The sequence below is a fragment of the Salvelinus fontinalis genome, chromosome 9, assembly GCF_029448725.1.
Source record: "Salvelinus fontinalis isolate EN_2023a chromosome 9, ASM2944872v1, whole genome shotgun sequence".
Taxonomy (NCBI): domain Eukaryota; kingdom Metazoa; phylum Chordata; class Actinopteri; order Salmoniformes; family Salmonidae; genus Salvelinus; species Salvelinus fontinalis.
In genome coordinates, this window is record NC_074673.1 from 19,576,260 (window position 1) to 19,604,024 (window position 27,765).

The 27,765-nt window shown below is 44.9% G+C and overlaps 1 protein-coding gene across 6 annotated transcripts in view; it reads right to left on the minus strand.

The window, feature by feature from the left end:
• LOC129862219 (SH3 and multiple ankyrin repeat domains protein 3-like) overlaps positions 1-27,765 on the minus strand; it is a 423,372-nt gene that overhangs the window by 94,064 nt on the left and 301,543 nt on the right. For all 6 annotated transcript variants that reach the window (XM_055933651.1, XM_055933649.1, XM_055933650.1 and 3 more), the window contains 5 exons: positions 24,466-24,543; positions 23,462-23,528; positions 22,879-23,114; positions 22,542-22,705; positions 12,568-12,749 (listed from right to left, as the gene is read on the minus strand). In XM_055933651.1, coding sequence (XP_055789626.1) covers positions 12,568-12,749; positions 22,542-22,705; positions 22,879-23,114; positions 23,462-23,528; positions 24,466-24,543 — 727 coding nt within the window. The remainder of the gene's footprint in view (positions 1-12,567; positions 12,750-22,541; positions 22,706-22,878; positions 23,115-23,461; positions 23,529-24,465; positions 24,544-27,765) is intronic.

Consider the following 27,765-nt stretch of genomic DNA (forward strand, 5'->3'; position numbering starts at 1 on the left):
CACCTCAATACACTCACTAGCTCATGCTATGTGTGCATAACTTCTTGCTGCACAGCCTGGCTGTGGATAAAAACCTGTGAAAAACAGGAGCACCTTTATGTTGCCAGGTTTAAAAGAACATCACTAGTGTTTGATCGAGAGTGTTGAGTGATTACCTATTGAGAGGTCTTATGTCATTGACTGAGTGTCTCTTAATCTCTCATAGACGTCTTTCATTTCAGTGTGTGTGTGTGTTTGTAGGTGTGCTAACTGCAGTTGATTGATGGTGTTTACTCTGTGACACATGAACAGACCTTAATGAGCTGGACTGTTGCTTCTTGTAAACACTCACATGATGACATTGGCTGTCAATAACTGTGTGTGTTTGTTTGTTTGTGCGTGTGTGTGTGTATGTGTGACGTGTTTGTGTGCATTCATACAGTAACACATAGTGATACACAGTGCCACAGTAACAGTGTCAGGGCAGGGCTGAAAAAGGGAAGGGGCCTGAAGTCCATATGGAGTCACTGCAGGATCTAACAGTTTCACTGTGTGCTCCCTGCTACGCCTTCACTATCTGGACATACACCGCCTTCGGAAAGTATTCATAACCCTTGACTTTTTCCACATTTTGTTAGGTTACAGCTTTAGTGTAAAATTGATTCAATCGTTCCCCCCCCCCTCATCAATCTACACTATACCCCATTATGACAAAGCAAAAACTGTTTTTTAGACATTTTTGCTAATTTATATATTTTTTTAAACTGATATCACATTTACACATGTATTCAGACCATATACTCAGTACTTTAATGAAGCACTTTTGGCAGCAATTACAGCCCTGAGTCTTCTTGAGTATGAAGCTACAAGCTTGACACACCTGTATTTGGGGAGTTTCTCTCATTCTTCTCTGCAGATCGTTTCAAGCTCTATCAGGTTGGATGGGGAGCATTGCTTCATAGCTATTTTCAGGTCTCTCCAGAGATGTTCGATCGAGTTCAAGGCTGGACTCTGGCTGGGCCCCTCAAGGACATTCAGAGACTTGTCCCGAAGCCACTCCTGGGTTGTCTTGGCTGTGTGCTTAGGGTCGTTGTCCTGTTGGAAGGTGAACCTTCGCCCCAGTCTGAGGTCCAGAGCGCTCTGGAGCAGGTTTTCATCAAGGATCTCTCTGTACTTTTCTCCGTTCATCTTGCCTCGAATCCTGACTAGTCTCCCATTCCCTGCTGCTGAAAAACATCCCCACAGCATGATGCTGCCACCACAATGCTTTACTGTAGGGATGGTGCCAGGTTTCCTCCAGACGTGACGATTGGCATTCAATGCCAAAGAGTTCAATCTTGGTTTCATCAGACAAAATAATCTTGTTTCTCGTGGTCTAAGAGTCTTTAGGTGCCTTTTGGCAAACTCCAAGCAGGCTGTCATGTGCCTTTTACTGAGGAGTGGTTTCCGTCTGGCCACTCTACCATAAAGGCCTGATTGGTGGAGTGCTGCAGAGATGATTGTTCTTCTGGAAGGTTCTTCCATCTCCACAGAGGAACTCTAGAGCTCTGTCAGAGTGACAATCAGGTTCTTGGTCACCTCCCTGACCAATGCCCTTCTCCCCCGATTGCTCAGTTTGGCCGGGCGACCAGCTCTAGCAAGAGTCTTGGTGGTTCCAAACTTCTTCAATTTAAGAATTGAGGGAGGTCACTGTGTTCTTGGGGACCTCCAATGCTGCAGACATTTTTTGTTACCCCAGATCTGTGCCTCAACACAATAATGTCTCGGATCTCTACGGACCATTCCTTCGATCTCAATGGTTGGTTTTGCTCTGACATGCACTGTCAACTGTGGGACATAATATCGACAGGTAGGTGCCTTTCCAAATAATTTCCAACCAATTGCATTTACCACAATCAAGTTGTAGAAGCATCTCAAGGATGATCAATGGAAACAGGATGCACCTGAGCTCAACTTGAGTCTCATGAAAAAGGGTTTGAATACTTAAGAAGGTATTTCTGTTTCTTATTTTTTATAAATTTGAAAAAAAATCTACAAACCTGTTTTCTCTTTGTCATTATGGGGTATTGTGTGTAGATTTCTGAGGATTTTATGTTGTTGATTTAATCCATTTTAGAATAAGGCTGTAACGTAACAAAATGTGGAAAAAGTCAATGGGTCTGAATACCTTCCGAAGGCATTGTAAATACACACGTATGCAGACACCTGTCTGTCACTCCGACATTGCTCGCCCTAATATTTACAGTTGAAGTCGGAAGTTTGCATACACTTAGGTTGGAGTCATTATAACTTGTTTTTCAACCACTCCACAAATGTCTTGTTATCAAATTATAAATTTTGGCAAGTTGGTTAAGACATCTACTTTGTGCATGACACAAGTCATTTTTCCAACAATTGTTTACAGACAAATTACTTCAATTATAATTCACTGTATCACAATTCCAGTGGGTCAGAAGTTTACATACACTGAGTTGACTGTGCCGTTAAACAGCTTGGAAAATTCCAGAAAATGATGTCATGGCTTTAGAAGCTTCTGATAGGCTAATTGACATCATTTGAGTCAATTGGAGGTGTACCTGTGGATGTATTTCAAGGCCTACCTTCAAACTCAGTGCCTCTTTGCTTGACATCATGGCAAAATCAAAAGAAATCAGCCAAGACCTCAGAAAACAAATTGTAGACCTCCACAAGTCTGGTTCATCCTTAGGAGCAATTTCCAAACGCCTGAAGGTACCACGTTAATCTGTACAAACAATAGTACGGAAGTATGAACACCATGGGACCACGCAGCCGTCATACCGCTCAGGAAGGAGACGCGTTCTGTCTCCTAGAGATGAACGTACTTTGGTGTGAAAAGTGCAAATCAATCCCAGAACAACAGCAAAGGATCTTGTGAAGATGCTGGAGGAAACAGGTACAAAAGTATATATATCCACAGTAAAACGAGTCCTATATCGACATAACCTGAAAAGCCGCTCAGCAATGAAGAATCCACTGGTCCAAAACCACCATAAAAAAGCCAGACTACGGTTTGCAATTGCACATGGGGACAAAGATCGTACTTTTTGGAGAAATGTCCTCTGGTGTGATGAAACAAAAATAGAACTGTTTATCCATATTGACCATCGTTATGTTTGAGAAAAAGGGGGAGGCTTGCAAGCCGAAGAACACCATCCCAACCGTCAAGCACGGGGTTGGCAGCATCATGTTGTGGGGGTGCTTTGCTGCAGGAGGGACTGGTGCACTTCACAAAATAGATGGCACCATGAGGAAGGAAAATTATGTGGATGTATTGAAGCAAGATATCAAGACATCAGTCAGGGAGTTAAAGCTTGGTCGCAAATAGGTCTTCCAAATGGACAATGACCCCCCCCCCCCCCATTCCAAAATTGTGGCAAAATGGCTTAAGGACAACAAAGTCAAGGTATAGAAGTTGCCATCACAAAGCCCTGACCTCAATCCCATAGAAAATGTGTGGGCAGAACTGAAAAAGGGTGTGCGAGCAAGGAAGCCTATAAACCTGACTCAGTTACACCAGCTCTGTCAGGAGGAATGGGCCAAAATTCACCCAACTTATTGTGGGAAAGCTTGTGGAAGGCTACCTGAAACGTTTGACCCAAGTTAAACAATTTAAAGGCAATGCTACCAAATACTAATTAAGTGTATGTAAACTTCTGACCCACTGGGAATATGATGGAAGAAATAAAAGCTGAAGTAAATCATTCTCTCTACTATTATTCTGACATTTCACATTCTTAAAATAAAGTGGTGATCCTAACTGACCTAAGACAGGGAATTTTAACTAGGATTAACTGTCAGGAATTGTGAAATTCTGAGTATATATGAATTTGGCTAAAGTGTATGTAAACTTCTGACTTCAACTGTATATACACTGCTCAAAAAAATAAAGGGAACACTTAAAAAACACAATGTAACTCCAAGTCAATCACACTTCTGTGAAATCAAACTGTCCACTTAGGAAGCAACACTGATTGACAATACATTTCACATGCTGTTGTGCAAATGGAATAGACAAAAGGTGGAAATTATAGGCAATTAGCAAGACACCCCCAATAAAGGAGTGGTTCTGCAGGTGGTGACCACAGACCACTTCTCAGTTCCTATGCTTCCTGGCTGATGTTTTGGTCACTTTTGAATGCTGGCGGTGCTTTCACTCTAGTGGTAGCATGAGACGGAGTCTACAACCCACACAAGTGGCTCAGGTAGTGCAGCTCATCCAGGATGGCACATCAATGCGAGCTGTGGCAAGAAGGTTCGCTGTGTCTGTCAGCGTAGTGTCCAGAGCATGGAGGCACTACCAGGAGACAGGCCAGTACATCAGGAGACGTGGAGGAGGCCGTAGGAGGGCAACAACCCAGCAGCAGGACCGCTACCTCCGCCGTTGTGCAAGGAGGAGCACTGCCAGAGCCGCATTGATGTGCCAGCATTCAAAAGTGACCAAAACAACATGATTGACTTGGAGTTACATTGTGTTGTTTAAGTGTTCCCTTTATTTTTTTGAGCAGTGTACTTCTTATTTCCATTATTTTACTTTTAGATTTGTTTGTATTGTTGTGAATTGTTAGATATTACTGCACTGTTGGAGCTAGGAACATAAGTATTTCGTTACACCCATAATAATATCTGCTAAATATATGTGTATGTGACCAATACATTTTCATTTGATATGATTTGACACACAAACACGCAAGGAAAGACACACACACGCACACGCACACACACACACACACACACACACACACACACACACACACACACACACACACACACACACACACACACACACACACACACATTCACGTATCAAATCAAATTATATTTGTCACATGATCCGAATAAAACAGGTGTAGACCTTCCAGTGAAATGCTTACAGACATATGTACACACACACACGCACACACGCATACACATGCACACACAGTACGTAATGGCTATAGAGTAATCCTGTCAGGAATGTCAGGGTGCTTACACTTCTGTTCCTGATGTAATGTTCATCTTTATTTATACTGATTAGCTTTGCGTGTGTGTGTGTGTGTGTGTGTGTGTGTGTGTGTGTGTGTGTGTGTGTGTGTGTGTGTGTGTGTGTGTGTGTGTGTGTGTGTGTGTGTCTGTGTGTGTCTGTGTGTCTGTGTGTGTCTGTGTGTGTGTGTGTGTGTGTGTGTGTGTGTGTGTGTGTGTGTGTGTGTGTGTGTGTGTGTGTGTGTGTGTGTGTGTGTGTGTGTGTGTGCGTGCGTGTGTGTCTGTGTGTGTGATATAGAGGGACAGATGGTGTGGTCAGCAGGGTGCAGGTGTGTGTGGGCGGGTTTTTGCTACCTGCTGTGTCTCTGATTGGACAGAGAGAGGTCAGCTGTGACACTCTCGTCCTTCCCCCAGGCCACTGACCCAACAGATATCAACGCACACACACACACATATGAGTCTTAATACCATCTTAATAAACTTCACTATGACCTTGCACCCAGTCACTTTCCTTTTTTTCTCACAAATTCCCCGATCCCTATTCCCTACCACCCCCTTCTCAGGTATCATAATGTAGGCTGAAATAATTCCTATTTTACAACTGTGTTAGAGAGGGAGTGTGAACTGTGTAGCCGTCAATCACTGTGTTTGTGATAGGTGAGTCATTCCATGTCATTTCAGCCAGCAATGACACCCACTATCTCCGATTTTTCAGATTTTATTTTCTGTAGTTAGAAACAGATAAGATTAGCATTCCTGCGACATTATTTTGTCGAAGTATAATTTGATCCCTGAGAAATTAAGCTAATTTGTTATAGTCAAATTTACCTTTTCTAACAGTGAGTAAGACAAAGAAATTATCAAAAGCCACACACGAACCCCAACAACCCGTATACAGTATCAGTTCTCTATGTCTGACAAGTAAGATGGAGCTGCGGCTTAGAGTATTGTTTCTTCATCCTATGTAATGCATTCTCAGTGAATTTGGCAATGTTTTGTATTCCCTGTTCAGATAAATTTGTTATTGAAGTTATTAGGTTTATGCCCCATCATACATCCATACATATTACCAGGTTCTGACCACTAGATTCCTCATGTCTAACTCATTAGTACTATATTTATTGAATATGATATGAATCCTATAAATTAAAATGGCCAATTTGGATGCAATCAATTAGCTTACTTTCTCAGAGATTAAATTATATTTCAAAAACATAATGTTGCAGGAATGCTTTCAGAACAATCTGATATGGTGGTTGTCAAAACCCAGGTTTCAGATGAAACACACACACACACACACACACACACACACACACACACACACACACACACACACACACACACACACACACACACACACACACACACACACACACACACACACACACACACACACACGTATAAAATGTATAAACTGCAATGGGCAAAAAATGTTTGAGAACATACTTGAAAATATACTACCCACTACAATCTGAATGCATTCTGGCCATTCAATGTCCCAAAAACAACCTTGTCAAAAAAAAGGATAGGTATAAGTAACCTTTGAGGTTATACAATTCAAATTACACTCCAGAGAAGGATAATTGTGTGTTTTTTGTCAGTTTTTTTAAATGGTAGGATCTAACTTATACATTTGCTTTTATTATTCATGAAAATTGAGTATTTCATTTTAAAGGACAACAATATGCGACATCTGTGTTGTGTTAGTGTGATCAGCACCTGTTGCTTAGTTACGGACAGATGCATTCTGGTCTCAGAAACAGCTACATCTGTGTCTTCAAAATTGGAATATAACGCTGTGTGTGTGTGTGTGTGTGTGTGTGTGTGTGTGTGTGTGTGTGTGTGTGTGTGTGTGTGTGTGTGTGTGTGTGTGTGTGTGTGTGTGTGTGTGTGTGTGTGTGTGTGTGTGTGTGTGTGTGTGTGTGTGTGTGTGTGTGTGTGTGTGTGTGTGTGTGTGTGTGTGAGTGTCTGTGTGTGCATTGTCACAATGCTGCATTCCAATGATCTATTGTGCTTATCTGAGAGCCCATTACAGCACTCAGTTCTAGGCTAACAACACACAGACACACACAGACAGACAGATTTGTGCCTCTGTGCCAACACGCTAGAGAAGCCCTGAGCAATGAAGGCTCCAGGTTTACCAAGTGTTAGCCCTGAACCAGAAATAGTCGAGGTTTACCAAGCGTTAGCCCTGAGCCATGAAGGGTCCATGTTTACCAAGCATTAGCACCAGTGGAAGGTTTGAGCCTGGTCTTGTATAACTGCAGTAATGGTTAAATCACCCTGCATTCCCATTGAGATCATTAGTAATGCCTGTCTTTTGACCATGTATGTGTGTCTACTGGCTTGTGTGCTTGCATGTGAGTGTATATGTGCGTGTGTGCGTGTGTGAGTACACGCGCTCCAGGTATCCGCCACTGGCCACAGCAGTGTTAATATTCCACACACACTGGGCGCGGCCTGAGACCATTAATCATGTTTGTGAATGTCTAATCTCAACGTTATTTGGTCGGTTTCATTTTCCCGGCTGTCTAGAAGATTTACAATGGTGTGCAGAGGAGAGGTGTGTGTGTGTGTGTGTGTGTGTGTGGGTGTGTCCGTGCGTTTGTTTTAGGTAGAATAGCCTGTAACGTAATGGGTTATGTTGCAGGATGTACTTTGTGTGTTTCGTTGTTGTGTGTATGTTACAACGGTGTGTGTTAAAGTGCATGTGTTTTTGCATGTGTGAGTGTGTGCGTGTGAGTGTGTGGTCTAGTGGCTTGACCAGGTTACAGGGGAAGCGTCTCTGTCCGTTTCCATGATGACAGCAAGTGGCCTATGGAGATGCATCCTGGTGATGCTATCTGATTACAGGTCGAGGGAGAGGAAGGCCCTGGGGGACTGTCAACTCTAACATATCCAATGGATCAAGACACATAAACAGACACCCTACTCCATCCCACGTCAATTCACACATCCAGACACCTCTCTTCATCAACACATATTGATCTAGGCTCCACACACACACACACACACACACACACACACACACACACACACACACACACACACACACACACACACACACACACACACACACACACACACACACACTCACACTCACACTCACACACACACACTCACACTCACACTCACACTCACACACACACACACACACACACACACACACATCAGATGACCATCTATCAGATGACTGTCTGCTGGGTTTGTGGTCCAACAGTGGTCACAGAGAGTGTTGAGGTGTCTGTGAAGGTACAATCACATATATGGATACTACAATAGACTATCTATGCATCTGTGGGATATTTCCACTATCCTTCTGTAGACTAAACTACAGACGAGAGAAGGAATAGAATTTACCTTGCTCTTCTTCATCAGATTGGGAGTCAGCTACACAGCATTTTGAGTAGAGGAAAGATATATTACATGTGAAAGACTGACAACAGGTGAAAGACATCGAAAGCGACAAAAATAGATTTGGTGGAACTATGCACATATTACAGTGAAAGATGTACAAAGCTGGTCATGTCCTTAAACAGAGTCAAAACTACAACAGGCCGTTATACCAACTACTACACAGTGCTAACCATGACTATACCCTCTGCCACTACGTCTAAACACTAAGCACCAGTTTCCAGGATTGATCAAGACATTTAAATTGTTGTCTAGTCCAGGACAAAGCTTAATCTGTGTCTGGGAAACCATCTCTTAAGAGTTTCTATTGTACAGTAAAAATGCCTGGAGGCCGTAGAGTTGCACAGCTGTGTTAACTTTCTGATCCCTGAGAAACACCATTCTCTACAGGACAGAGAGTACGACAAGACCATGTTAATCCATTCTATCTGTTTTATTAAAGCCCTGGTCTAAAGGCTACAAAACCACTTCACAGCTCACCCGACATACCAAACAACTAACAGGGTTAGCCTAGCCACAATGCTAATCCTCAGGGGGAAGGCTAGCTAGCTATGCTACCAAACACACAGTGGGCTATGAGAGGAGAGTTAGCATGCAGGCCTGTTGGTTTTACACAATCTCAGGGCCTCATACAGGTGTTCCTCTGTTGTCACAGGATGAAGGGATGAGAGAGTGACAAGAGAAGAATAGGGGGGATGATGAAAGGGAGGAGAGATGTGAGTGAATAAATGGAGGTTCAACAACAAAGTAAGTCAGGGACACCACTCTACAAAACCAGGCACTTGAAATAACAGCTGTTACAGATAAAGCTGGTTAAAGTAGGGCATTGATGTTTAAAGTGAATAGTACTCTTACAGTGTAAAAGGTAGAGGACAACCTTCTTTATTCTTACAAGGGGGGTGGGGGAGAGTATCCCTATCCTTCCATGGCATACCGTCACACTGAAACTGAACATGTGCTCTGGCATCTGCCAACCTTTTCTCCCCAGGAATATAGCACGGTAGAGAAGCTTCCTATCTTTCCCTCTCCTCTTTTCTCATCCTCTCTTTCCCCAGTGTAAATGAGGCCTGTAACTATTAGCAACTCATCCATTCATGAATGCAGATGAGACGGAATGTATTATGAATCAAAGTGGAGACCATCCATCCACAGAGACTGGCCTCTAGTCACAACACCACTCTATGCAATGTGAGGTGGACTGGTCACTACAGGCTAGCAGCAACAAGACCAGGTGGAGACGAGCAAAACTGAAGAGTGAAAAAAATATTTTTGCCTTCTAATTGGCATTCGATATGGCTTATATCCATGAACTAGAGTGGAAAGAACTACTGGGTGGGCCAGTCTCCTATGTGAGTGGGCCTATGCCCTCCCAGGCCCACCCATGGCGGCGCCGTTGTCCAGTCAATCTATAGATTAGGACCACATTTATTTACATTTATTGAATTCCTTATATGAACTGTAACTATAGATTTTTTCAGTATACTTGGAGCCCAAAAGGGTTATACGTGGAATCAAAAAGGGGTCTCCTTGGAACCAAAAGGGTTCTCCTATGGCGATAGCCGAAAAACCCTGTTGGAACCCTTTTTTCTAAGAGTGTACAGTTAGAGCCATGCTGGTCATTATTATGCAACATTGCCAGATGGCTCAGTTGGCTGGAGCGCGGTGCGGCAACTCCAAGGTTGTGGGTTCAATTCCAGCATGATCCACATGTACTGACTGAGAGCATATGCTACACACAGTGTCATGTATTGTCATCAAATTCACATAGCCTTGCCACTGCAGGACTGGTGTGTAACACAAGCGGCTATGTAACTGTACTGTTGACTGCATTCTCAATATAATGTACAGTATGATTTCGCAGGTTTGTGGCCATGTGAATAACCTTGAACAAAGCATGGAAATTAGCAAAAAGGTGAATGCATTTAATTGTGTATGTGTGTTCAACAGAGATGGAAAGTTCTGTGGGTGGGAGAAGGGATTTACTCATCATGTCAATGTCATTATTATCAGACTGGGTCCCTGAGTTTCTCTATTCATAGTACTCACCACACTGTGTTGTTTTCCACATCTGCCTGGGCGTCATAAACAACAACAGCTTGCATCAACATCAAACACACAGTCTAGGGGTGGGAGTGTCTCACACCATATACCAGGATATGGGGTAAAGAGGTAAGTGCGGTATCTGTGGCTTCAGGGAGAGGTGGTTGTGGGTGTGTGTCTAAGAGACTGTAGGAGAGTAAAGCAGTGAACACATTTCACCCTATAGGGATGTGTAGAAGAGTGAAGATCAACTAACTACGTTGCACACGGAAGAAGAATCACTCTGAGGAGGGAGTACGAGGTAGGTGTATGCTCGTGCCCAAACTGTATTCAACCCCTAACTCCTAACCCCTATGTACTTGTGGATATCTGGAAGGCTTTGATAGATGTAAATTACATCACACTGCTTGCTTGGTGAGCACTGCTTCCTCCAATTCAGCTCATACTGAGACTCAAACCCAGGACCTCTGCCTCGCCAACACACGTGACCGCCTTCCTGAAGAGTCTTACCCAGTCGTGCCACCGAAAAGCTAGCTATTTGGTAGTGTAAGTGGAGACACTTCAGGCTGAGGAGTGAGTTTCACAGATCCTCATCTGCAACATAAGTATTATGGTGAGAAAATCCAGCAGAGCTATTACAATATTGGTTACACCTATCAAATCCTATTAAATCCTATCAAATCCTATCAAATCCTATCAAATCCTATCAAATCCTATTGAATCCTATTAAATCCTATCAAATCCTATTACATCCTATCAAATGTGCATATGGGTTAAGGGCTAGGCGTCAATTTGGGATTGGGCAATAGAGGCCATGCACTTAAAGGCAGCAACTTATGTAGAATACACACACCGACTGTGCACACACACACACACACACTCCCTCCTCAACCAACAACCAAACACTACAGTTGTCTGGGGAACGAGAGGTGTGGGTTTGGATATAGAGGAGATTGGGAGAGAGAGAGACGGGGTGACTGTCACGCCCTGGCCTTAGTATTCTTTGTTTTCTTTATTATTTTAGTTAGGTCAGGGTGTGACATGGGGAATGTTTATGTTTTGTTGGTTTTGGGTGTTTCTATGGTAAAGGGGTTATGGGGTGTAGTATATGGGTTTGTGTTGAGTTCAGATGTCTAGCGTTGTCTATGTATGTTTAGTTATCTAGGAGAGTCTATGGTTACCTGAATGAGTTCCCAATTAGAGACAGCTGATTTCGGTTGTCTCTGATTGGGAGCCTTATTTAGGGTAGCCATAGGCTCTCATTGGTTGTGAGTAATTGTCTATGTGATACGTTTGTAGCCAGTGTGTGCACATCGTTGTTTTAGCTTCACGATCGTTTTCTTGTTTTGTTTAGTGTTTTTGTTTCGTGTGCCTTCTTCGTAAATAAAAAGGAGATGGCTTATTTTCCTAAAGCTGCGTTTTGGTCCGTCAATCCTCCACACGATCGTGACAGTGACAGTAATGTTGAAACATTTTGTGGCGTTTTACCTTCTACGTCATTAGAGTCATAGTCTGGAGTGAGGCATGGATGGAGAAGAGAACACACACACCACACTGTGACTACAGCACCATTAGGATTAGGAGCTGCAGAATACATAGACAGCCATGACAACGCTGATGAAGAAAGACTGACTTTACAAGCACTTCAGATGCATTAGATAACAAATGTACCACTCTCCAGTGGTGAAGTGACATTACAGAGGCATGAACAGAATGAGAGCAGTGCAGTGACCTTTATCCATGTCATGTAAGTATAATGTATGGATGACCCGTTCTTTTAGTGCTGTAGTACCTCTACTGTTAAACACAGCTTCTGTCATATCCATTTACCTACATACACCTGTGAAGAGTAGTGGAAGTGGTTTGGTGAACCAGCTCGTGTGATGTCTGACCTTGCCTAAGACTAGAGACTAGAGCCAGACTTACTCAGCATATAGTTTTTCACATTATTTTATAGAAAGAATAACAGTTTGTGTTACCAATGCAACAGTAAAATTTGTTGGTTTCCTAAAAGGAGATATGTTCGTTTTATCATTCTAAATTCCTTCCTACATCTGAGACCCCTAGAGTTTAATAAAACACATGTGAAAAGTGGTCATACCAGGTCATGACAGGTCGTTATAACCACTTTATGAACAGTCATAGTGTACTAACCTTTCACTCTCTCTCCACGGTTCAGCTGGATCTCTCCCTCACCCTGTGGCGTGTACGGTTTGACCACGATGAAGGTACGTCCCGGTACGGCGCTGTAGAGTTTCCGCTTGGGCCCGCTGGCACCGGCAATGGCAGGAGGGGTGTGGGTGGGGGGACTGGGGTCCCGCTGCACCGTACCCGGGCTGTAAACAAACACATAGGTTACCGTGGTAATGCCAGGCAGCTGGTAGCCGAAGCCGGTGGTTACCGACATGGTCGGTCGCCAAGGGGACAGTAACACAGCAACAACCTGACGGTTGTCACAGTGACCGGTTTTAAGATAAGTCTGTCCGAGTGGTCAACAGTCAACGGTCCCAAAGCAAACCTTGAGGGAAAGTCATGGGATGAGAGGTCACGCCTCCTCCCCTCCTTCTCTAAATCCTTGTCTCTGTTGTTCTTCCTCTTATTCCGTTACAGCAAACAAAATCCCCCTATCCCCCTCCCTCCACCCCTCTTCTCCTCTCCTCTCGGTTCTCTCCGAGGCAGGAGAAGTAGTGTTAACGGTTAACAGTAACGGAATCGTTCCCGTCTCTGTCGCTCAGATCCATCTGGCAGTCCCCTTGGGTCACACATATCCTGAGCTCCCGCTCTGACCGAACAGCCCTCCAGAGAGGGGAAGAGATCCCCGCGTCTTTACAGCCTCCAGTGCTCCAGGCTGAGTTACAGATCCCACCTACTCCCCTGGCTCTGGAGGTCTAGGTCCTGCCGTGGAGGAGAGGGAGAGAGGCTGGCTCTGCTCCCCGACCAAGACTCCTTCTCCTGGGAGTCCCTCTCCACTCCCCTCCACCCCTCACACACACGCGCCCGCTCACACACACTCACACACGCATACACACTGGCGACGACGCTGCTGCTAACCCTGCTGCTGCTACCACTACTGCACTTGGCGTCTCCCCTCCCCTCTGACGACTCACACACACTCACACAGCTCTCTCCGAGCATTCTACCCAACACACAAGCAGGCTGGCCCCTCCGCTACTGCGAACACTACACCTCCACTAGAACAACATACGCTAGCAACAGCTTGTCGCGAACACAGTGTGCCGACATACACACACACGCCCCACAGCACCATTGATCTCCTCCTGCCTGTCTGCCTGTGTGTGTGCATGCGCCACTGCTCCCCGGGGCAGGTTGGTGTGTGATGGGGGGGTGGGGGGTTGTTGCTGGCTTAATTGTGGCTGGCAATCTACCTCCTCTTGAATCGCCTTGAAACACCTTTTCTCTCTCCCCCTTTCTGCCCCATCTCTCTGTCTCTCTCTCTCTCTCTCTCTCTCTCTCTACCTTCCCTCCATTTCTCTGAGGGAGGCGTCTGGTGAATTCTAATAGAGCCGAAGCAGAGGTTCTCCTGGTATTCATTCATCACTACTGCTGCAGCTGTGTGTGTGTGTGTGTGTGTGTGTGTGTGTGTGTGTGTGTGTGTGTGTGTGTGTGTGTGTGTGTGTGTGTGTGTGTGTGTGTGTGTGTGTGTGTGTGTGTGTGTGTGTGTGTGTGTGTGTGTGTGTGTGTGTGTGTGTGTGTGTGTGTGTGTGTGTGTGTGTGTGTGTGTGTGTGTGTGTGTGTGTGTGTGTGTGTGTGTGTGTGTGTGTGTGTGTGTGTGTGTGTGTGTGTGTGTGTGTGTGTGTGTGTGTGTGTGTGTGTGCGTGTGAGCTCCACCCTGTATCATGCTGCTGCCTGTTTGTCTGTGTCCTCAACACTCATCCTCCCATCCTTCTTACAGCTGCGTTTCTCCTCCCTCCCTCCTTCTCTCTGCTTTATCTTTGGTCTTGCAAAATCATGGATACAGTGATTCATGAATCAATCTGTTTTGATCTTGCATCTGTGTGTTTATGTGTGTTTGTCTGTGTGACTTTGTTTACATATGTGTGTACATTGTGGGTATCATGTGACATGTGTCTGTGTGAAAACCCCTCACTCTATATCTACCCCTCCCCTCTCTCATTCTCTCTTTTCCTTCTTCCTGTCACTCGCTTTCTGTCTCTGTGTCGTATCAATCACTCGTAACCCTTTATTCATTCATTCTCCTCTCTCCATCTTTCCCGCTTCCTCGCCTCTCTCCCCTTTTCTCTCCCTCTCTCTCCCTCTACCCTTCTCACTCTCCTTCGAAGCAGCGGCTTGCTGACGGTTTTCCAATTACCTCGGGACTGAGCAGAGAGAGAGGAGGAAAGAGGAGAGGAGGAGAGAGAGGAGAGAGAGAGAGAGTGGAGAGGCTGGGGTGGCTGTCTGCCGCATGTTAATGACTGAGCCCAGGACACTCCACCCTCCGCACACTGAATACAACCCAGAATAAAATGGAGGGAGGGAGGGGTGGAGGGAGGGAGGGCAGAGCAGAGCAGAGAGATGGAGGGAGAAAAGAGGAGAGAGACAGGTTGGGGATAATAGGAGGAAGAGCGAGGGAAAGGAGAGAGATGAAAGAAGAAGCTAAAGTGGGCAGGAGAGACAGGGGTACAGGCAGAATAAGATAAAGAGAGGGATGAGGCTAAAAAAGGACAGAATGGACTGGGTAAACAAGGAAATAGAGCTTGGCTTCCACACCTAATTAAGCCAGTAGCTAAACGGATGTGCCTTCACATTCATTTATTACAGGCAATTCAACTACATCGCTAAATGCTGCTGCAAGCTGGTCTGGACCATCCATGTTATACAAAAATACACACACACACAAATCAAATCAAATTTTATTTGTCACATGCGTCGTGTAGACTAACATTGAAATGTTTACTTACACTCACACTCAAACTGGGGGTTGGAACTGAAATTATTTTCCAATCATTTACTTCTGAACTGAACCACTATTTCTTCCTTCTGTTCCAGCAAAATAAAGTTCTGAACTTGTTTGAACCCAACAAAAAGTACTGGTTTATATTGTTATTTTCTGCGTGCCATTAAATTACTTCACCAATAGAGCAGCTTGCTATGGAGTGGGTAAGCCATTTAATCTGTATAGAAAAGTCGTTAAGAGCAAATAGTATTTTGCTCAGCATGGTTTAAACATAAAGAAAGACAAACACACACACAAACGCTGTGCTGCCAGAGACAGTGTAGGGCGTGAGATGCAACTGACATTTTGCGGCTGAGGAAAGAGCAAGAGAGGATGGAGGATGAAGTTTGCCTTGACGCGCTGGGCATCTTGTTATGACATGTATTATCTGAATTAGGCTCACAAAATTTTACCGGCTTTTATCTAGGAACTTTGAATGTCTTTGAATTTTCGAGTTGGTTTAAAGTTGGACCAGAGGTAGCTAGCTAACAAGCTTGTATGTGAAGATAAAAGCACGTCTTACCTTTTCGTAGTTAAGAAATCCAATGAGAAACGTGATAACTATTGTATCATTAACTACCTTTGAAAAAGTGAATCCATTCTTTTAAACATCTCTCCCTAATTTCTGAATCATGCTTGTAACGTCTTCAGTAGGCTACAGTAACCTATGCTTCAAAGGGGAGGAGCAGGTATCCTACAAACACACGCACACCCACTGGAAAAGATTTCCAGCTGGCAGGCAGATATGTTTCTGAGTGCTTTGCATATGCACTTTATTGCTATTTTTGTGGGACTAGAACAAAAAACCTGGAACGTAAAATAACGCTATTAACCGGTTCCCATGCTTTTAAAATAACAATTCTGTTCCGGAACAGTATAGATTACTTTTGTTTCCGGTTTGGGTTCTGTTCCTCAAGTAATTTTGTTATTTTCCGGTTTTCTGTTCTGTTCCCTGAACCGGTTCCAACCCTTGACTCTCGCACGCACGCACGCACGCACACACGCAGGCAGGCACGCACGCACGCAAGCACGCACGCACGCACGCACGCACACACACACACATACACTCAGAGAAACTCACACATACACAGATAAACACACACATACACACAAAGAAACTCACACATACACACAGAGAAACACACACATACACACAGAGCTGTAATGGTACGTAAGATGGTCTGACCTCTGTGGTGGCAGATCCTCTGATTGTTCCTTGCAGCTGGGCTGGAGTATGTGGGATATGGTGCTGGTGGTGTTTGTGTGTGTGTGTGTTTGAATGTGTGTGTGTTGGTCCCTGTAGACTCTAGATTGATCTCCAACTGTCCTCCCCTTTAATGGCCTGTGTTTACACTGCCACAACGGCCCACCTATCTGTGTGTGTGTGTGTGTGTGTGTGTGTGTGTGTGTGTGTGTGTGTGTGTGTTCGTGTGTGTGTGTGTGTGTGTGTGTGTGTGTGTGTGTGTGTGTGTGTGTGTGTGTGTGTGTGTGTGTGTGTGTGTGTGTGTGTGTGTGTGTGTGTGTGTGTGTGTGTGTGTATAGGAGGGGGTGGGGGACATGCAGGAACAACACTATTGATCTAAATTAACTGCAGGATGAATGACTGGAGCTTTAACCACCTTTTAGACACATTTATAAATACATTACTGCAAAAAACACCTTCAGACACACCGTTTAAATAATGCAAAAATGAACAACTACAAGGCTCACAGCCTTTTCTCTGTCCCTCCCTCACTCCCAACTTTGTTCCATTTCTCTTTCCTTCCATCTCTTCCTATATAACATGTTCCTTATTGGTATCCAGTACGCCTCCTCGGTCCAGGATATCCTGCGCCGGCCATACGTACTGTGTCTCCAGTGCGCCTTCACAGCCCAGTACGTCCTGTGCCTCCTCCCCGCACTCGCCCTGAGGTGCATGTCATCAGCCCGGTGCCACATGTACCGGTCCCACGCATCAGGCCTCCAGTGCGCCTCCACAGTCCAGTACGTCTCCTGTGCCTGCTCCTCGCACTCATCCTGAGGTGCGTGTCACCAGCCCGGTACCACCAGTGCCGGCCCCACGCACCAAGCTTCCGGCGACAGTTCCCAGTCCAGAGCGTTCAACAACGTTTCACAGTCCGGAAAATCCTGAGACGCTCCACAGTCTGGAACCTCCTGAGACGGTCCACGGTCCGGAACCTCCTGAGACAGTTTGCGGTCCGGAACATACAGTGATGGTCTACGGTCCGTTTCCTCCGGCAACGAACCACGGTCCGGTTCCTCCGGCGACGATCCACGGCCCAGAGCCCCCGGCGACAATCTACGTTCTGGAGCATCCGGCGACGATTCACGGTCCGGTTCCTCCGGCAACGACATAGGGTCCGGTTCCTCCGGCGACGACCCACGGTCCGGTTCTTCCGGCGACGAGCCACGGTCCGATTCTTCCGATGACTCCACGAGCGGAGTGGGTACTTCGCCCCGCACCGGAGCCGCCCCCAACGGTAGATGCCCACCCGGAACCTCCGCTATTGAGTCAGGTTTTGCGGTCGGAGTCCTCACCTTTGGGAGGGGGTACTGTCACGCCTTGACCATAGAGAGCTGTTTATTCTCTATGTTGGTTAGGTCGGGGTGTGATTAAGGGTGGGTTATCTAAGGGAATTATATGTCTATGTTGGCCTGGTATGGTTCCCAATCAGAGGCAGCTGTTTATCGTTATCGATCATATTTAGGTAGCCATTTCCCCATTGTGCTTTGTGGGATCTTGTCTAGGTATAGTTGCCTGCGAGCACTATTTTGAGCTTCACGTTTCGTTTGTTCGCTTTATTGTTTTTCCCTTTGAGTTTTCTATTCCAAATAACAGGATGGAAACATACCACGCTGCATCTTGGTCCACTCCTTATGATGATCGTGACATCTGGTGAACTTGATGACTAGTCAACAGTACAACTGAAGTTTGTTCTAAATGCACACACACGCACACACACACACACACACACACACACACACACACACACACACACACACACACACACACACACACACACACACACACACACACATACACACACACACACATACACACACACACACACACACACACACACACACACACACACACACACACAGGCGTGCGCGCACAATCACCCTTCTCGTGCAAATGGCCCTCACACAAATAGGTTTCCCTCCATAAGGTGGGTTCATCCCATTGTAAAATACAATCATAAGTATCATCATACTTTGCATCCTAATGACCAGCTCTTTCTCTCCAGCTTTCTCTCTGCATGGCTGCACCTGAACAAAGATATTATACCACTGTTTTCTCTCTATCTCAGCACCTCTCTCTTCCTCATCACTGCATGCATGTGAATAGCCATGGTTATGACATTGTGTGGTAATCTATTGGTAAAAGAGAACATTAGAGTTGTGTTCAGGAGATCATAGTGTCTGTGAAAGCAGCTAGCTGCAGACGCTAAGCAGACACAACAACTCTAAGGCACATTGACACTGACTAAACCCCAAACAGATGGATCAATACCTCATCCAAACACCTACCTCAGATTAAAATGGAGAAATAAAAAACAAATATGGCCATAACTATTACATCATATCAGGTATCCACATTGACTATGTTATTGATACAAACCAACTAGCTCCAACAGTCTTACATCAGAATTAGACGTTCATCCATGTTTCTCAAATATTAAATGCAGAAGTTGTTGCTAACGTCAAGTTTCGAAGTGTTTAAGGTTAAGTTTAGGCATTAACTCAGAATGGTTGAGGTAAGGGTCAAGGTTTGGGATAGGCTGAAAACTAAAACCTCAAAAACAATATTCTATTCTGGATTCTAACATGCAACCTTTGTCACCAGAAGCAGATGCCTACACCCCTCCGCCATCCCTGTCCACAATGCCCTAGCAAAACCGAAACTTACTTGAAGGTAACAGCGCCCACTGTTGCCCCTAGTGGCCAGTTTTCACATCATCTCCCCGATTTCCTCAGACATGGATGGACATCGAATACTGACTTGTATCACGAGTGACCTGGCTGTACAAATAACCGTATGTACAACATATTTTACACTTTTTTTAACCCTCTTTTATAATAAGGTTGACATTACAGATGTTATAAACAGTGACAACATCTTAGGATGACTGACAGTAGTGTTGTATGATACAGTGTGTTATATGATACAGTGTGTTATATGATACAGTTTGTTATATGATACAGTGTGTTATATGATACAGTTTGTTATATGATACAGTGTGTTATATGATACAGTTTGTTATATGATACAGTGTGTTATATGATACAGTGTCATGCTCACCAAATGAAGATAAAGTTGTTTGTGTTTTAATGTATGTACAACATAGATCTGTATCATCGCTGATTTATCTTAACCACTGAAATAAAGCAGCCATTGATTATACAGGACTAAATGTCGTCCTGGGGAGAGTACATCTTATCTCACTAATGTGTGGTGTGTGTGTGTGTGTGTGTGTGTGTGTGTGTGTGTGTGTGTGTGTGTGTGTGTGTGTGTGTGTGTGTGTGTGTGTGTGTGTGTGTGTGTGTGTGTGTGTGTGTGTGTGTGTGTGTGTGTGTGCGCATCCAAACTGTGTCCCAAAGCGGGGGGATTAGCAGCCAAACGGCTCAATGCTGGCTGAACTGTGTCGCCTTTTGATGATGCAGACTATGATGCGTTCGGATCGATTCCGCCATGTCCTCCTTTAATGTGGATTCTCTAAGCTGGACTCAAGAGATTCTCTATCTTTCCTCCCCTCTCTCTCACTCTTTCCCTTTCTCTCTCACACTTTCTCACTATCCCGCTTTTTCTCTCTATTTCTTTCTCTCAGCCTTTTGGCAGCAGTAAGAAACCATGGATAATTTCACTCCAACAGCCCCCAGTGTGACTAATACAGGGAGAACGAGGGATGAGAGAGAGAGGGAGATAGATAGAGACAAAGAAGGGGGAGGAGAAATAGGGAGGACAGGAAGTGACAGTGGATAAGGGATGAAAGAGAGGATGTGAGAAAGAGGGAAGGTGAGAAAGAGAATGACAGAAAATTAATAGGGGGCAGATGGAGAAAGCAAGGAAACAGGAAAGGGGCCTATTACCTTACCAACCTCCGCGGAAATCATTGGTGTCATCTTGGTTTTCAATGGTATAGATAACTCACTCACATTGTGACATACAACCGTTTCATGTATCTAAATTCCAACCTTTTCCCAACCATTCCACCATTCCCAGATGCCCCCTGGCAACAGTGTTGGACTCCTTACAGCACCGCCCACTCTGGTGTGAGAGGAAGTGATGGCATGTTCCACAGGAAGTCGTTGTGTTGGCCGTAGGGGCGGGCCACTGCCGGCCAAACTAATTTCACACTTCCCTGGTACCCAGAATGCCCCTGGAGCTATCACCGGGCGGACAGACGGTCACAGAGCGAGAGATGGAAAGATGGCGCAGGGAGGGGGACTGAGAGAGAGAGAGAGACCAGTAGTAGCCAAAAAGAGGGAGGGAAAGGAGTAGTGAAGGAAGGAAAGAAGAAGGGAGGGAAAGGAGTAGTGAAGGAAGGAAAGAAGAAGGGAGGGAAAGGAGTAGTGAAGGAATGAAAGAAGAAGGGAGGGAAAGGAGTAGTGAAGGAAGGAAAGAAGAAGGGAGGGAAAGGAGTAGTGAAGGAAGGAAAGAAGAAGGGAGGGAAAGGAGTAGTGAAGGAAGGAAAGAAGAAGGGAGGGAAAGGAGTAGTGAAGGAAGGAAAGAAGAAGAGAGAGAAAGGAGTAGTGAAGGAAGGAAAGAAGAAGAGAGGGAAAGGAGTAGTGAAGGAAGGAAAGAAGAAGGGAGGGAAAGGAGTAGTGAAGGAAGGAAAGAAGAAGGGAGGGAAAGGAGTAGTGAAGGAAGGAAAGAAGAAGGGAGGGAAAGGAGTAGTGAAGGAAGGAAAGAAGAAGGGAGGGAAACAAGGAAGGAGGGATGAAGATTCGGTATAAACGTTTAGCTAATGTTTTCCCTGCACCATGTCATTTGAGGACCGTCTCTCTCTCCCTCAGATGTCCTCCGGGCTTTACTGTTGTGTCAATAACATCAGTAATGTCCAGATCGGTCACTTCTTACACAGATAAACATGACTAATTACAGCAAAACAATCAACAGAAAAGAACAGACAGGCATCTAGGACAGGACACATCAGGGAAATTACCTCTACCTCCCTCTATCTGTGCCTTTTTTTATACCTCCTTCTGTACCTCCCTCAGTCTAACTACTACTGATACGGGAGTCTCAGTAAGCATCTCATATGTACTGAAAATTAAGGTATAACTATACCTCTTTGTGGAGACCGTACATTCAAATACAGGCAAGCTACACTACCTCTACCAACAGGGTGCCATGTTCAACACACTGATGCTGCTTTACTACTGTGGCCTGAGAGAGAGAGAGAGAAGAGAGAGAGAGAGAGAGAGAGAGAGAGAGAGAGGAGAGAGAGAGGAGAGAGAGAGAGAGAGAGAGAGAGAGAGAGAGAGAGAGAGAGAGAGAGAGAGAGAGAGAGAGAGAGAGAGAGGAGAGAGAGAGAGAGAGAGGAGAGAGAGAGAGAGAGGAGAGAGAGAGAGAGAGAGAGAGAGAGAGAGAGAGAGAGAGAGAGAGAGAGAGAGAGAGAGAGAGAAGAGAGAGAGAGAGAGAGAGAGAGAGAGAGAGAGAGAGAGAGAGAGAGAGAGAGAGAGAGAGAGAGAGAGAGGTCTGAGTAGCAGCATGTCTGATGGATGGAGTGAAGTGACAGTAGGGTATTACAAAGGGAGAGAGGGCTATAGTTGTGTCTGTAATGCAATTCCCATGTCAGACATCAAACTGCTGCCGCATCTGGAGAATAAGCACACACACACACACACACACACACACACACACACACACACACACACACACACACACACACACACGCACACACTTGCAGAAACGCATACACACATACAGTGTTCTATAGGAGAAGCATAAAGCTATGTGTTAATCATGTACTGAGTCAGTACGACGGACACGTGATCACAATAAAATGGATAGGAACCTCAGCATTAGTAATCTGCACAATTTATCCCATAATGGAGAGACTATGACAAGGAGAAGAGAGGAGGAGCTTTCCTTTCAGATCAGACCCAGAACAGTTCATTGTCCCCCAAGGAGCAGTATATTAAATATATGATTGATTGTCTGTCTCACCTGAGCCGTCCTCGAGGGACGTGTCCTTGAGGGTGTCCGTGTGTCTTCCTGATGCCCTGATCGCCCTCATGCAGATGACTGTGTAGCGAGGGAGAGCGGGAGTGGGAGGAGCGAGAGCTGCCTGTGCTCTGGAGACTGCTGTCTGGCATCTCTCCATGACGAGTCTGGATTATAACACACACACAGCACACACAGTCTGTTACACACACATTCCATAAATCTCTGTCACACACACGCAGGCAGGCACGCACTCCCATGCAAACACACATACTCTGTCTCTGTCTCTTTCTCTCTCTCTCTGTCTCTCTCTCTCTCTGTCTCTCTCTCTGTCTCTCACCTCCCCCAGGCTGGCGTGTTGTTGGTGTTGTCCCAGTGCAGGGAGGCTCCTCAGAGAGGGGACAGGAGACTGACCCTGTCGACCATGACCCTGCCCCAGACCTTGACCCAGACCTTGACTGCTGTCCCCATTGAGGTTGTTGTCGCTAGCGGAGCGCAGCAGGGAGCGGGGCGAGGGCAGTCCTCCCACCAACACACGTCTACGGTTGGTGTAGGAAGGGGTCTCCCTGAAAGGCACTGGGAGAGGAACACACAACATGTTGTTGGCCTAATGAATGCCTTTATGCCTAAGGCACTGCTGAGGCTACTGAGTTAGGAAAACATTTTACTGCATTAAATTAGGAATCTGGTGTATTCTTTCCTTCAAACACTAGATGGCGGACTATTCACACATAGCAGATTTACACGCAGTACACTGAATTATACAGAGCAAGTGCACATGACTGGGTGATTACAGTGGCTACAGTCCGAGTACTTCAGTCACTTTGCTGAGGGCTCTCTAACCCTCTGACACCACTATGGGAGAGTCCAGTGACCACCTCCTGTTAGCCACATACCCATGGCATGTACTGTAGTCTACTCACCAACGTCTGACACTTTGTGGATCTTGATGATTTCAGCCAGATCAAAGTTTCCTGCTATAATGGCCACCTGGAGGAGGAGAGAGGGAGGAGAGAAGAGGGGATGGAAGGTGAGGAGAGGCATAAGTCAAATATATGTTGTGTGTTTGTTCCTTTCCCAACTCTCAACTTCTCAATATGAGTGTTCTGTAAAACAAGGCTCCCATTGGAAACTGTCCTTCTCATGGGGAGAGAACAGAACCCTGCTGAAAGCTGCTGTCTCAGAGTCTGTCTGGAATAAACATCAGCCTCTGTTGTTTCAAGAAAACTTTTGGCAACAAATTATCGGACGTATACTACAGCTACTCTAAACTACAGCTAACAGGGGAACACATTCCATTCAAACCACTTTCTCTCTCCCACCTTCCCTCCATCCTTCAATATCATCTTTTTCAGACAACATTTCATCACAAATTCTATCTCACCCCTCTTAATTTGCATTACTCTATGGTTCCATCTCTCTCTTTCTCTCTCTTTCTCTCTCTCTCTGATTAATATTTCACACATTGGTATCCCTTCATTAAAAGGCTGATTGTAACAGATGTCTGATAGCAGTGTGTGTTTCTGATTTCTGGCACGGTGTGAGCGTGTGCATGTGAATGTGTGCACGTGTACATGTGAGTGTGCTGGTGGTGTGTGGTGCCAGATAGCCCTGTGTACAAACAAATGAACATTGATGTATTGAGGAAATCTGTGTTAATGTCAATTTGTCACAGGCTTAATCACACAGCTTGTCAAAGAGGCAGGCCAGAGTACAGAAAGAGTACAGTGTTCAAGTGGAGTTGCCTTCATGCCATGTAGTTATCACAGAACAAACATATATATAGTGTTGAGCTCCCTTGACCTCCAAGAGTTGCAAAAACTTTTCCATATTAAGTCACACAAAGTTGTCCTCATGGCATATGGTTACGGTATAACTAGAATGTGTAATGTCTGATAGAGGCCAGCTGAAGGATGGTGAGTCTCACCTGAAAGGCTGTCTGGCTGTTGTAGTTCTTGATCTCTTTATTCGCTCCCCGAAACAGTAGAACTCTGGTACAGCTATCCTGAAAGAGAAAGAGAGAGAAATGGATACTTTTGTCAGGCAAGTTAGATTAGTTGTGAAATTTTGGTATTTTGGTTGCATATGGATGTTCAATTCATCAGAACACACACAAACAAGCACACATGCACAACAAAGCACGTGCACACACACACACAGAAACACACACCGAATATATATGAGGCTCCAGGTAGTGCCAGCTCCGTTCTCTAAATTGGTCCCAACAGTGCTAAGTCTGATAATGACACTGACCAGAGAGAGAGAAAGAGGCTCACTTCCTCCCCCCATTCATCCTTTAATGCTAGAGCCTTCCTCGTCCCTTCTCTCCCTCTCAGAAATGTCTTTCCATTACCCTCCTCTTCCCTCCTCTCTCCCTCCATTCATAGCCTACATAACATGGATGTTGCTGTGTGAATGTGTGTGTAATTAGGCTATATCATTGGGGCTGTGTGTACATGTATAGTCCTATCCCTCTCTCAGGAGTGGTCCATAGGTTAAGGGGAAGGGCTATGTGTTTGCAAGGTATGAATAGAATTAACAGCGCTATGATTGACCTTAACCAAACTTGTGGCTGCTCTCTTCCTGGACCCTTTTGAGTCATACTGTATATACACTCACAGGAATGCACATTTCTGTTCATATTACACTGATCTCATAGGAACCTATAGTCAGAGTTTATTGTGTTTTTTCAAGGTAAGCAGAGAGACATGAGGAATCCACACATCTTCCTTTAACTAACAAGGCGGTTCAATAATGCAGTGCCTTTCCTATAATAGCTCTATAATCACTTCATGCTAATGCTAGCAACCCTTCCGGCTGTTAGCTTAGCTAATCACTAGATGCTTGTACAGTACAGTACTCTCTCTCTCTCTCTCTCTCTCTCTCTCTCTCTCTCTCTCTCTCTCTCTCTCTCTCTCTCTCTCTCTCTCTCTCTCTCTCTTAATTTTCAATTCAATTCAGAGGTGCTTTATTGGCATTGGAAACATACTGTATGTTTACATTTCCAAAGCAAATGAAACACAACAAACAGTAAAAAAAACTATCAAAAATTAACAGTAAACATTATACTCACAAAATGTTCAAGGGAATAAAGGCATTTTAAATGTCATGTTATTGGCTATGTACAGTGTTTTAACAATGTGCAAATAGTTGAAGTATGAATGGCAAGAGAAAATAAATAAATAAACAGATAAATATAGGTTGTATTTACAATGGTGTTTGTACTCCACTGTTTGCCCTTTTCTTGTGACAACAGGTCACACATCTTGCTGCTGTGACTGCACACTGTGACACTTCGCCTAACAGATAGGGGAGTTTGTCAATATTTGGTATGTTTCTAAACTCTTTGTGGGTCTGTGTGAAATATGTGTCACTAATATGGTCATACAATTAGCAGGAGGATAGGAAGTGCAGCTCAGTTTCCACCTCATTTTGTGGGCAGTGAGCACATAGCCTGTCTTCTCTTGAGAGCCATGTCTGCCTATGGCGGCCTCTATCAATAGCAAGGCTATGCTTACTGAGTCTGTACATAGTCAAGGATTTCCTTCATTTTGTGTCAGTCACAGTGGTCAGGTATTTTGCCACTGCGTACTTTCTGTTTAGGGCCAAATAGCATTCCAGTTTGCGCTGTTTTTTGGTTGAATCTTTCTAATGTGTCAAATAATTATCTTGTTGTTTTCTCACGATTTGGTTGGGTCCAATTGTGTTGCTGTCCTGGGGCTCTGTGGGGTCTGTTTGTGTTTGTGAACTGAGTCCCAAAACCAGCTGGCAAATTAGTGGGTATCGGCCTAATGCTGCTCTGTATGCATTATTTGGGGTTTTATGTTGTACACAGAGGAAGTCATTTCAGAATTCTGCATGCAGAGTCTCAAATGTGTGTTTGTCCCATTTTGTGAATTATTGGTTGGTGAGTGGACCCCTAACTTCACAACTACAGAGGGTAATGGGTTCTATTACTGATTCAAATATTTTTTACCAGATCCTAACTGGGATGTCGAATTTTATGTTCATTTTGATGGCGTAGAAGGCCCTTCTTGCGTTAACTCTCAGATCGTTCACAGCTTTGTGGAAGTTACCTGTGGGTTTGATGTTAAGCCGGGGTAGGTATCGTTTTTTTGTGTGCTACAGGACAACAGTGTCTAGATGGAATTTGTATTCGTGGTCCTGGCAACTGGACCTTTTTTGGAAAACCATTATTTTTGTTTTACTAAGATTCACTGTCAAGACCCAGGTGTGACAGAATCTGTGCAGAAGATCTAGGTGCTGCTGTAGGCCGTCCTTGGTTGGGGACAGAAGCAACAGATTATGGAAAAGATGGCGCCGGAGGGTAGGGCTGCCGTCTTATCGGCTCTTAACCAACCATGCTATTTTGTTTGTCTTTTCACGTTGTCCGTAACTTGTTTTGAACATAATGTTGCTGCTACCGTCTCTTATGACTGAAAAGAGCTTCTGGACATCAGAACTGGGATTATTCACCTCAAGTTGGACGAGGAGTTCTTCTTCAATGAGTCGGACGCGAGGGATATACTACAGATGCCCGACCAGGCCAAGATCCTCTTGATTCGCAGCAAAAGGGAAGTTGGGTTTCACGGAAAGAGATCGGGAAGCCTTGTGAGGACCAGGTGACGAGTGGCTAATCTGCCCTTACCTTCCAGTCTGCTAGTTAACATTCAATCGCTGGAAAATAAATGGGACAAACTGAAAGCACGTATATCCTACGAATGGGACATTAAAAACTGTAATATCTTACGTTTCACCGAGTCGTGGCTGAACGACGACATCAAGAACATACAGCTGGTGGGTTATACACTTTATCAACAGAACAGCAGCCGCTGGTAAGACACGGGCGGGGGCCTATGAACTTATGTAAACAACAGCTGGTGCACGATATCTAAGGAACTCTCAAGGTTTGCTCGCCTGAGGTAGAGCGTCTCATGATAAGCTGTAGACCACAATATTTACCTATAGAGTTTTCAGCTGTATTTTTTGTAGCTGTTTACATAACACCACAGACCGAGGCTGCCACTAAACCAGCACTCAATGAGTTATATTCCACCATAAGCAAACACTCATCCAGAGGCGGCGCTCCTAGTGGCCGGGGACTTTAATGCAGGAAAACTTAAATCAGTTTTACTAAATTTCTAACAGCCTGTTAAATGTGCAACCAGAGGGGAAATAAATTCTAGAACACCTTTACTCCACACACAGAGAGATGTACAAAGCTCTC